The following is a 12715-nucleotide window of genomic DNA, read 5'->3' as shown; positions in this document are numbered from 1 at the left end:
CCATGTATTTTTCTTAGCACAGCCAGAAACAAGATGCTGTTCCACGGTATTCTCCACAGCCAAACAAATTTAGTTTGTCATGTTTCTAGAAAAAGGTGATAGTAAGTAAATGTTGGCTGAGCTTTAAATGGATGGTAGCAGTGTTTAGAAAGCTTTTCATGAGGGACTTTATTCACTCAGCAATCTTAGTCTACTTAGTATTCTGACTCACAAACGGAAGTGATTCTATTTTGGCATTTTTTCTTTCTCCTGCTCTTTCTTAGTTCTTTGGTCTCCACTGATTTGCTGTGTTAAATTATGCAAGTTACTTAAACGCTGTTTATTTAACTCCTGTGTGCTCTGTAAAATAAGCCCCGTCCAACCTGCTTGTTTGCCAAAGCTGTTTGGAGACAATTTTTCATATGATATGTATCATCAGCTCCCACAGAAGGCAAAAGGAATTTGATATGCGGGGGTAGTCTGGGATCCAGTCCAAAATTAGTGCTCATCTGGAAGAAATATAGAAGTCCGATACTCGCTTGCTGGCCTTTTAGTCATATTCACTTATTGCCTTCAGTCTAAGGAACTTTGTAAATCTTTATCTCTTTTGTGATTTTTCTATATAAGGTGAATGAGCTTAAAAAAACAAAAACCGTAGTGGAAAAAGCCTTCTGATACCCTCTATTGGCCGACTGAGAGTAATTTGTCTGACTGAGAGCTTTGAGAACCTGGGGAAGGATTATCCATATATGCAGAATTCATTCTCTCTCTCTCTCTCTCTCTCTCTCTCCTTCTCCCTTAGACTGGCTTCTGCACATCTAGTGATGTAAAATCCAATCCAATCAAAATTACCACCCATCTGCATATGCAATACTTTGTGCCTGGTCCTGAAAAGGATGCAAAAATAAAGAAAACAAATCCATAGTTTCAAAGGGCTCAAGGTCTAATGGAGAGATAGATGTTACATGAGGCAGAATTAGCTAAGCGCCAAGAGGAGAAAAAACCTAAATGCTCAAGAAACAGAAACAAGAGAAGAGATGGGGCGACAAGCATGCTTTCATGGAGAAGATAATTTTAGTTGTGTCTTAGGGGAGAGTTAGAATTTTTCAAGGTGGACGTAGGAAATAGTAGGCGAACGTTCCAAAAGCACTTCCCTGGTGTGGGGAGGACACAGTCTTAGGAACACGAAGGGCAGGTGTTTAAAGTAAACCTGAAAAAGTAGTATGGAAGCCTTGAATAGAGAATCTGTTCTTGATAATTTAAGCAAAAGGACACCAATGAAGATGTTTAGCAGGGCGTGTTTCAAAATTGCACTCCAGGACAGTTAACCTGGCAAGAGGGTGAAGGATGGATTGACAAGAGGAGAGACTTCAGTTGGGGAGATCAAACAGGTGGGTGCTGAGTCGAAGCAGAGGGAATGGAAAGGAGGTGACCGCCTCAACAGGCTCTAAACTCGAGTTGTGGCGAAGGCTAGCGGGTAGACACACTCCTGGACAAAACTCCCTCGGGCTGTAGGGACTGCGAGGAGTCAAAGTCATAGCCACACCCTCAGGTGACGTAGAGAGCTCAGCTGCGACCTCCTACTGGCTGCTTCTGCCGCCAGTTCAGGAGGAGGCGGTTCCCTGCCCCCTCCGGCTCCCGGCTCTGTGTGAGGCCGGCGGGGGGCTGAGAGCGCCAGGAGCCCGGCACAGGCGCCGTCGGGTTATCGGGCTCGGCAGCCGGGGTCCCGTAGCAAAGGTAGGCTGATGGGATGGGCCGGTGTTAAGGGGTGACCTCGGAGCCTCGGATGCCCGGGTATCCCCGCCCCCTTGAGAGCGCGCGGTCCTGGGGGCACGTCTTCCCGGGCGGAGGATGGGGGCGGCGGGCAGAGCAGGAGGGAGGGGACCCCTGGGATGGAGTGGGGTGGTGCAGGATTCGCCCCTCGCGCCCTGCCTCCCGCCGCAGACTTCTGACGTCGTCCCCCTCGCTGCCCCCTGGACCGTCTCATCTTGGGGCTGTGGCCGGCGGCTCCTCGACCCTTGGTCTCCCGTGACATTTTGTTTGAAAAAGCGGGGCCCGGGTTGTGGCCCGGCGCGGGCGCTCGTGGCGGGGAGTCGCACCCGGGAGCCCTGCATCCCCAGCCGAGTGGCCCACGCAGTTAGGGATGCTGCGGTTCGGCCTCAGCTTCTTGGGAGCCCCTGTGACCTCGGAGACTAAACTTCTCAAAACTTGGAAGAACCATTTTCTACACCTCGAGTTGCTGGAATGTCAAAGTGCCCTTAGGTGACCTGCCATGAAATTGCGCTGTCCCTGAAGTTATTAAACTACTTTTTAAAAGACGGAACATTTGAGCCATAGATTTTGATGTGCGAAACGCAGTGGAAAGAGTTGAATCATTTACGCTGTACACGCTCTAGTGCTGTGCTACCTGTAGGTCACTACTTTCTTTGTAAAAATGCCAATCTCAACCCCCGACCGCGCGGCCGTGTGTGTCGCGGGGAAGCTGTGAAGTGAGCAGCATGGCTGTTCTTGGTAGTGTCCCCAAAGGGCAGGCTTTGCCCAAGTGGGGCTCTGGGGTGGTCAGGAGGTTCCTTAAGCAAGGCATGCCTCAGTACGGTCAAGAAAGGCATCTTTTCTTCTTTAGTTAAAAAAAAAAAAAAAAGTTACCTGGCCAAGTTAAGTTGTTCCTTAAGAGAACTAAAGAATGAGTGACTACCCTGAGCTTCATCAGGGTAAGCCTAAAAGGATGAGATCGTAATTTTCTTTTTCTTTTTCTTTCCCTTTGGGATTTGGAAGAGAAACAGGAAGTCAAAGATTCAGAGAAAAGAGCATTTCAGTCCACAATTGTAAACAGTTAATTTTGTGTCAGTAAATATTTCCGAAAGTTACGCGGGCGGGGAGGGGGGGGGTGCAATTGGAAAACCAAGACGTTTTTCTGTCCATTGCAGTAAAGACAGATTACTTTCAAATTCAAAATCTAAAAATGACATTTATTTAGCAAGTGATTATAGCTCCCAAAGCTATAGAGTTGGGTTTTATAAAATCAGTGGTAACGGAAAATGATGGCGGCTGTTGTTCAAAATTAGAATATTTACTCAAAATGGCTAGTTAACACAGCAGTTACTTTATACTAACTGAAATTACAGAATGAAATGAGGAAATCAGGTGTCTAGACCTCAGGACAGACCATTAGCCAAGCAATCTGTAGTTTGGAATTTTTTTAAAAAATTATGATCCTATTAATAGGGAATGCAGACCATAAATGCCAATGATATTTTTAAGGTTTTGCTACTTCACTGTAAAATAGGTAATTAGCATAATTAAAGAATAGGTATGTTTAACTTAAAATTTAAATATTGTGTCATTTTCATAGCAAAGTATTCTTGCAAAGATATATGTCTGATTCTTGTCATATTTGAGGTTAACAATTACCTCTAAATTATTTGAGCTAATGGTGGAATTCTTGGCAGGGATAACCACAAACAATGGATCATTAAATTTGTTGATGTTGCCTCAATACACATTCACTTAAACTGTTACTTTTTTAAAAACCTTATTTGTAAATATATGCCCTTTTTTTACTGAGGTATAATTCACAAACTATAAAATTTACCCTTTTAAAGTATACAGTTCAGTGGTTTTTAGTATATTCACATAGTTGTGCAACCATTAGCACTATCTAATTTTAGAATATTTTCATCACTCCAAAAAAAACCCCAAGCTGATCATCGTTGCTCTCTCTTCACAGTCCTTAGCAATCACTAACCTACTTTCCGTCTCTTTGGATTTACCTATTCCATGTAAATGGAATTATACGGTATGGGCCCTTTGGTGTTTGGCTTCTTTCAGTTGGCACTTAGGGTAATGTTTTCAAGGTTCATCCATTGTAGCATGTAGTAGTGCTCTATTCGTTTTTTGAGGCTGAGTAATATTTCACTGTATGGCTATACCACATTTTGTCTATCCATTCATTTGATGATGGACTCGGGTGGTTTCTACTTTTTGGCTAATTGAGTAATGCTGCTATGAACATTTGTGTACAAGTTTTCCAAAGTAGCTGTACCATTTTTACATTCCCACAGCAGTATATGGGAGTTCCAATTTTTCTACATCCCCACCAACACTTGTTATTACATGTCTTTATTATTATTATTATTATAGCCCTCCTTTTTGGTATACAGAGATATGTCATTATAATTTTTGATTTGCATTTTCTCTTATAGCTAATGATATTAAGCATCTCTTCAAGTGCTTATTGGCCATTTGTGTATCTTCTTTAGATCCTTTGCCTACTTTTTAATTGTTTTTTATCGCTGTTGAGTTGTAAGAGTTCTTTATATATTCTGGATACAAGTCCCTTATCATATCATACAAATCAAGTCAGATGTATGATTTGCAAATATTTCTTCCAGTTTTGTAGCTTATCTTTTCACCTTCATGATGGTGTCCTTTGAAGCACAAAAGTTTTCAATTTTGATTAAGTCCAGTTTATCTATTTTTTCTTTGATCATTTATGCTTTACACATCGTATCTAAGAATCTGTCGCCTGTCCAAGGTCACAAAGACTGATACCTATGTTTTCTTCTAAGATTTTAGAACTTGTACTCTTATATGTAAGTGTTCGATCCATTTTGAGTTAATTCGTGTATATGATATGAGGGGTCCAAATTCTTTCTTTTGCATATGGATATTCAGTTGTCTAGCACCATTTGTTGAAAAAACTATTCTTTCCCCAATAAATGGTCTTGGCACCCTTGGCACCTTTGAATTATATTCAAAATTCAATTGAATATAAATGTGAGGGGTTTTTTTTTTTCAGTATTCTTAATTTTATTCTATTAGTTTGTATGTCTATCTTTATTCTATTAGTTTGTATGTCTGTCTTTTAGTACCATGCAGTCTTGATTATTAGAGCTTTGTAGTAATTTTTGAAATTGGAACATGTGAGTTCTATAAATTTTCAAGATTGTTTTGACTATTCTTGGTCCCCAGAATTTCCATGTGAATTTTAGGATCAGATTGTCAATTCCTGCAAAATATACAGTTGGAATTTTTATAGAGATTTCATTGAATGTGTATATCCATTAGCAAGTATTGCCATCTTCACAGTAATATGTTTTTCCAATACATGAATGTGGGATGTCTTCCAATTGTTTAGGTCTTCTTTAATTTCTTTCAATGATGTTTTATAGTTTCCAGAGTACAAGTCTTACACTTCTTTTGTTAAATTTATTCCTAAGTATTTAATTCTTTTTGATGCTCTTATGAATAGAATATATTCTTGATTTTATTTTTTTATTTTTATTTTTTTGCTAGTATCTAGAAAAACAATTGATTTCTATATATGGATTTGGTCTCCTGAAACTTTGCTGAACTCAAATAGTTTTAATAGTTTTTTGTGGATTTCTTAGAATTTTCTATGTACAAGATCATAACACCTGAAGATAGAGATAATTTTAGTTCTTCTTTTCCAATCTGGATGCTTTCTATTTTATTTACTTGCCCTGGGCAGAAGTGGTTGAGAGCAGACATCCTTATCTTGTTTCTTATCTTAGGTGGATCAGTCATTTACCATTGAGATGCTTTCGTAGATGCTCTGTTATCAAGATGAGGATGTTTCTTTCAATTGGAAGTTTGTTGAATGTTTTTATCATGAAAAGGTTTGAGATTTTGTGGAATGTTTTTCTACATCTATTGAAATGATCATATGGTATTTGTCTTTTATTCTATTCATATAGTGTATTACATTGATTTTCATCTGTTGAAAATGTTATTTTTAAAGCTGTAGAAATTTTAATATTGTAAAATTTCTACAGCATTAAACACATTATTTTAGATGTAGGGCAAAAATTAACCAATATGAAATAGACTCTTCTTGTGGCTTAAGATAGAAGAGTGTCCCCACATTTCTGTGCAATGATATGAATGGTTCAAGACATAAAGATGTCCATTGCAGGACAGTACTTTATTTTTAATATTTCATCCATATTTTCTTTTCTTGTCCACTCTAAAGCTGATGAGAAGAGAAATGAAGTAGCAGTAGAATTGAAAAAAGTTTGTGACTGACAAACTATATCATTCACTCCAAAATCATTGATAGCAAATACTAATGTGGGTAATGAAAAAGGTCATTAACAAGGCTAATATCCTTAGAAAAAAAACTCAGAAAATAATCGAATGAGGTCTCCATAGAAACGAAAAATATGAAAAGAGAATGATTTCCATCTCTACGATTATAAGTTTCCCTTAAAGTATGGCTAGAATGTAGGGGCATCCAGAGGCTTTGAGATGGTTGTAGCCTTGTAGGACAACTTCGCTTATATTTATTTCTAAATTATCGAATGAAAACATAAGAATTAGTTTGAAAACTGATTTAAGAACAAAACAATATTCTAAGAAAATAATCTTTTGTGGGTTTTAAAAATGATATAGGTTTAAGAAGGGGTTATATTACACTAAATATTTGGAAAATGAACTTTATTAATATCCGAGGTAGACATATTTTTGTAAAACAAAAAAAACAGCATAGTACACTTAAACTGTACTTCTTTCCTGGGGTTCTGAGAGTTTTGCTGTCACATACATCCCATGACTTGGGCTCGACTTCTCCAGGAGATCTATTCTTAATGCAAATTTTATCAATTCATAGCAAGACCAATTCAGACATCCATTTTAAGCCATTTATTAAATGGCCTGAGAAAACATTAACAAACATTTAAAACGACTTTTATAAACCCTGGAGCCAGAAACAGTAATGCTTCCAAATCAAGTAATAATTTTTTGCACTTTATAATTTCAAAACCACTTTTCCTGCCTCGTGACTTCCCCCTTATACTGCTTCTCTCTGGGATTAATGTCCTCCAAAAGAAAAGTTAATATCATGGAAAGCACAGATTCCAGATTTATTTAATATAGGTGATTCCAAATTTTACAGTTATAGGTTTTCTCTTCTTGCACCAAATGAAAATTATGCAGACTTGTCCAGGGTCATAATACTTTGCCCAGTTAAATATGCTAAAGGACTGACTTTTGGCTTGAAAGACAGCCTGAACGTGGACAAATTTAGGGTGGTGATAAGTAATAATTAATATAAATCTAAGCCATAATTGTTGCACTGGTATAACATTTCTTTAGGTAATTCTATCATGCTACCAATTGAATTAAACTGTAATAATTCTGTAAATTTAAGAGTGTGGTAAAATTATGAGTGGATAGATTTTTAAAATATTATCTGTTGAACAAAGCTAAAATAATAGCAGTACTCTGTGTTTGTGTGGTGCTATTATACTGTCCAAAGTGTTGTTAAAAACAATTTTTCACTTGTTCCTCACAACATACCCATGAAGAATGGTTCGTTATTACTGTGTCTCCCTTTTTCTATATTGGATAAACTGAGACATAGAGAGTTAAGTTACATAGAAAGTTCAATTAACACTGTTGGGCCTCCAACCCTGGCTTACTAAGTTTTTTTCCGTGAGCTACCACCAGTTCTGGAATTTATCTTAGAATTCAAAACTTGTATCTGGATATCATTAGGTGGTGACTAGAATGTGTACATTGGATGATTTAGTGAATTATCCTGAATGCTAATTGATATTATGCCATTTGAATGCATTCCTTTATAGAAAAAATATGGCAGAGCTTTCTGAGACAGAAGGAGCAGTAGATTGGAAAGAACGATGTGTAGCTTTGGAGTCCCAGCTCATGAAATTTAGAGTTCAAGCAAGCAAGATAAGAGAGCTCTTAGCAGAGAAGGTAAGTTTTTCTCCCTAAACCTTTGTTATTAAACATCAGCTATTTGGGGCCTATTTTATTTATATTGAATAATCTCAGTGCTTTTAGGAGTAAACATTTTAAAAATAGTGAATATAATTTAACTTTTTGTCAGGGCTTTGAAGCTGTATTTGGCATATTCTTTTGCCAGTTTTAGAGTCAGTTAGACATTAAGACAAAAACATTTCTTTGCAAACATTAGTGGAATAACTCAGAATTCCATTAAGAATTGTGTGTATTTGATGAATGTGGACTTCATTCATTCCAGAGAGAAAAGCTATAATTTATTTGATTTTACTAGAGGTGCGTGACAGCATTTGATCTACTAAATGTTTAGGAAGATGATGTTTAAAGTGACTATGGGAGGATGTTCTCTATTAATAATAAAATGTGTTTATACTGTATTTGAAAATATGTAACTTTTTAAGAATTTATATTGACTATATATCACTAAATTATCATCTTGGCTGGAATTGAATTTAATATAATTATTTGCTTCTCTTAGTAGTTCTAATTGTGTAATAAAATTCCACTTATGTCACAGAAGTTTTGGGGTATACACATGTGTAAAATCAATAGATAAATTCATTCATTTGGTCATTCATTCATTAAACAAATATTCGTTGAGGACTGATTATGTGACATTGTTCTTAATGGTACAGTTAACATCTGTGAATAAGATAACCCATGTTCCTATTTCCAAGGAACTTGGATTCTAGACCTGCACTGTCCAATATGACAGTCACTAGCCACAAGTGGCTGTTGAGCATTTGAAATGAGGCTAGTTAAAATTGAGATGTGTTTCAAATGTAAAACACACACCAGATATCAAAGATGTAGAATGAAAAAAAAGAATTTAAAATATCTCAGCAATAAGTTTTACATTGATTATGTGTTGAAATGATAATTTTTGGATATTGTATTAAATAAAAATTATTAAAATTAATTTTACTTCTTTTTACTAGAAAATGTGGGTACTAGAAAATTTTAAATTATACATATGACTTACATTATATGTTTCTATTGGACAGTGCTATCTGGATGAATGGATAAATGATATTAATGGTCATTCTAAACTGATCCGAAGAATTTATAAGTGGTTTCTTAAACTCCAGCCTACATAATCCTTTTGAGATGAAGTGGTGTTATATGTATCACATCTGTAAAAGAGACCTTAAATTTTCTTTCAATTACTAGCTAAGGATCTCTTAGCATATAAGTATTTTAATAAAACCCAGTATAACATTATTCAGTTTACACTTTCATATGTATCATCTTGAATTTTTGTACTTTAACATCTTTTAGGTGGAAAGATTAAAGTGACCCAGTAATAGGCTTTGTGGAATAAATCTCTAATATCAATTTGCTTTATTTCTCACCATTAGAATTAAACTTGTAGCTTGAAAAAAAAATGCCACTTTGAATATCTCCAATTTGGAGAAGGTTATCCTAACTCAAGTTAGTGACTCATGCTTTGTCTTTTGCTCCTCTCTCTATAAAAACCATTTCCCAAGTTGTACTGTGGTTTATCTGGTATTTTCCACAATCCCAACAACCCCATACAATTTTCGTCAAGATTACCAATTGTATTCTTGTTGTTAACCCTCTGGACACTTCCCAGGTGTTGCCTTAGCCTCTCAGCAGTTGGCACACTGTTGACCGCAGCCTCCTTCTTAACATTTTCTTGTTTCCCTTGACTTCTATACTCTCCTGGTTTCTTCTGGACTAAATAGTAATTATGCTATTTGACTTCCAATTCAACAGCCTTGAAATTCTAAATTTGATGGCAGTATTTCTTTTGTTCTTTAGAAGTCTTGTTGCAACAAATTTTTTTGAGTGCCTATTTAAAAATTTTGTGTTATTTTCTCTACAAGTGAAATTGTAAATGGCTTTTTGATTAATAATTTATGTTATTAGGTTTTCTTTTTTCTTTGTCTGCAAATTAATATTAAGAGGAATATTATTTCAAAGTTGCCGTTTTAGTTATGGTTTCCCTTTCTTCTTTTTTGGGGGGAGTCTTTTATGTTTTATATCTGTTACTTAAGTCCTTTGTCAGGTCTAAGAGATGGAATTATTCAGATGTGTTTCATACAGTGGAAAATGGATAAGTATGCCAAGTTACTCATGGTTTCCCAGTAAATATATTCAACATCAAAATGGGAAAAACGTTTTCCCAATATTTTCTGTTATATTCCATTATGAAATATTTTTCTCTGGATTGAAAATTGTTTTTGGTACGCACCCATGTTTTAATAAAAATATCAAGTATTTATTGATTTATTATGTGCTAAGCACTTTATAGATGTGATTTGTTTAATTCCTGTAACAACTTGTGAAGTTAGAAATTTTATTGTCCCCATTTTACAGATTAGGAAACTGAGGCTTATAGTGTGCCAAGCAACCTTCTAAGTGCTTTATATAAGTTAACTCTTTACTACTTACAACAACCTTATGAGTTAGGTGCTAATATTATCCGTATTTACATAGGAGGAAACTTAGGCACATAAAAGTTATTTAGCTTGCCTAAATTCATGCCAAAAAGTGGTGGAGCCAAGATTTGAAACCAGGCATTTTGCTTTTTTTTAGAGACTGAATGCTTAGCCATCACTCCATATGGCCTGTCTCATCTAGTTTTATTACCACATTCCTTGCTTTCTCTGCTATTCTTACCACTCATCTATTCTGTCTTCTATTCAGCCACGCAACATATAAATCCATCTCTGCAGGGGGCAGGTATCTGTGTGTGTTAGGGTGTGTGTATGTAGTAATAGCTATTTACATAACATATTTTTAAAAGCAAACCCTACTGCATTGCTTCTACATGCCCACTTGAATATCGCATTCTAGAAGCCAGTCTGGTCACATCCATAACCTTTGGTTTTGTGTTAGGGCCGGTCCGCTCCAAGGCTTTTCCCTAATAGTTCCCCAGACCTTCCCCCTAAATGGATGTAGGCCCAAGGCTGAAGATTCTTGAGAGAATACTAATTTGATTCTTCACCTCTTTGCCAGGAATTCTAGCCAACTTTTCTTTCTTGCAACAGTTTTGGTTCTTAGTTCTGTTTTATTGGCACTGGCTATAGGCAGCTAACCCTAGGTGCTAACTATGGTCCTAAGCCTTTAGTACAACTGCTAACTAGTTTAAACCCCAAGGTAATCCTGTGAGGTAACTATTATCCCCAGTCTAAAGATGTTGACATTAAGACTGATACTATTTGAGTGGTATGCCCAATATCACACAGCTATTAATTACAGAGCTGGCATTAAGCCTTAGATCTTTCACACTTTTTTGTGATGCAGCTAGTAGAGTGCCTGGCACATGAAAGAAACTCATTATTTTCCTGTGTCTTTCTACACAGACATACTGGTTAAGTGTACAAGAAGGTGACTTAAACAAATGTAATTACTGATTAATGGGAGGCATCTTTCTGAATTATTCTAGGGAAGATATGTGAGATGATCTGAGTGTTTTTGTGATTAAAGGTGGATTTCAGTTATATATGCCTTGTTTTTTTGGAGATGGAGTTGGAGAACATAGGATTTTTTTTTTTTTTTAAAAGAACGATTCTGCACTTTTTTTTTTTTCTCCATCACAATTTCCAAGTAACAGAATATTGAAGCTTGTGAAGAAAAAGACCTTATTGAAGTCTTGGGCAAATACTGCTGTAAGTGGGAGAGGTCTTTAGAGGAATTTAAGGAATGGTGTTGGAAATATCTCTAGTATGCCAAATATAAACTCTTTAGGGAAGCTGAGATTTAAGCAGTTTTTCTACTTTATAGTTTAACTAGTTTTCTGAGTCAGGGAGGGAAAAGGGTGAGTTTCACTTTAAGTTGAATCGAATGTTATTTCCTATGGGTTCGATTTTCAGGGAAAAAGAAAGGGAAAAATATAAAGAATGTTTCCCTTTGGGGCATCAGCATGGCCCACATCGTCTAATGCTGCCTTTCCCTGATACAGAATTACTGTCTGAGATTTCCTGCCACTTGACCTTGTTTTTGTGAATATGATTTCCCTGAGGTGCTCTAGAATTCTCTCGTAGTAATGGAGTCCTTGGACAGCACAGTGTTTGCTTTCATGTCACAGTTCAGCATAACACCACGATTGCCCCAAATTTCCCTTCCCTCAGTCACTCTATTGCCTCACCTAGATTTCACAGTACCTAACAGAAATTACACACATACTAACACAAGAGCTTGCAGGCTAATTTAAATGCCTTTTTTTGGGGGGGGGGCTACTGATTAAAGATATTATTTATTATAACAAAGTAAACAGATGATAGAACCTTTCATGGGTTTTATGGGGAAAAATCAGGAAGAAGGGTACTTGGTGGGGAATTGCTGTCCACATCAGTGAGTGTGAAGGTCCTAAAATGTTCTTTCTAAAGTAGTCAGTCTTATTAAACAAGTAAGTTTGTTTGTTTACAATACTTGGAACACTAAGTATTAAGTGTGATGATGTTATGATCTATAATCAGTGGCAGATTTCCTTCTGCCACTTGCTATGTTCACTCTGGCTACAGAGGGCACTTCTGGAGTGGTAAATCAAAACACTAGTTGGAATTTGCTACTTCTTTTTATTATGGTAAAAGTGGCTTATTCATAAAATACTTCTTTTTGTCCAAAGCAAAAAGATATGGGGTAGCAGATCATTTCAAATTTCTTTTAGTGTCTTAGTATGGATTGGTTGAGGAATTGACCCAAGCTTTACATGATACATTGTGAAAGTAAAAGCTTACATTAATATTTCCTGCATTGCTTTCTTTTAGTGTTTTGCAGTTATTTTCCAGCTTGAATGATAATAACAACAATTAGTCAAAGTATTGCCTTTTATAGTATTCTTATGTTTAAACTGATTTTAAAGTGTTCTAAACTTTATTGGATATACTTAGTGCATATTTACATTTATGCAATGTGAAATGTTCAGTATTTATGATCTATAATATGGAATGTGAAAATGTAGCAGTTTTCTTGTATCAAAGTTTATGCA

At 36.3% G+C, this 12715-nt stretch overlaps 1 protein-coding gene across 3 annotated transcripts in view; it reads left to right on the top strand.

Annotated features, from left to right (window-relative positions):
- The first annotated feature begins 1568 nt into the window (after positions 1 to 1568).
- Positions 1569 to 12715, top strand: part of PLEKHH2 (pleckstrin homology, MyTH4 and FERM domain containing H2) — an 85218-nt gene continuing 74071 nt past the window's right edge. The window contains exons 1-3 of one of the 3 annotated variants that reach the window (XR_003045685.1): positions 1594 to 1716; positions 5514 to 5618; positions 7584 to 7713. Coding sequence is in view for 2 of the 3 variants with exons in the window: in XM_025045224.1 (XP_024900992.1) it covers positions 5566 to 5618; positions 7584 to 7713 (183 nt within the window). In the remaining variant the exon portion in view is untranslated. Of the gene's footprint in view, positions 1717 to 5513; positions 5619 to 7583; positions 7714 to 12715 lie in introns of all 3 variants that reach the window. The other 2 variants (XM_025045224.1, XM_006909638.3) reach the window with 2 other exon arrangements.

The sequence above is a fragment of the Pteropus alecto genome, unplaced genomic scaffold (assembly GCF_000325575.1).
Source record: "Pteropus alecto unplaced genomic scaffold, ASM32557v1 scaffold131, whole genome shotgun sequence".
NCBI lineage: Eukaryota > Metazoa > Chordata > Mammalia > Chiroptera > Pteropodidae > Pteropus > Pteropus alecto.
Note: the sequence above shows the minus strand (reverse complement) of the source record. Positions and strands in the feature narration are given on the sequence as shown.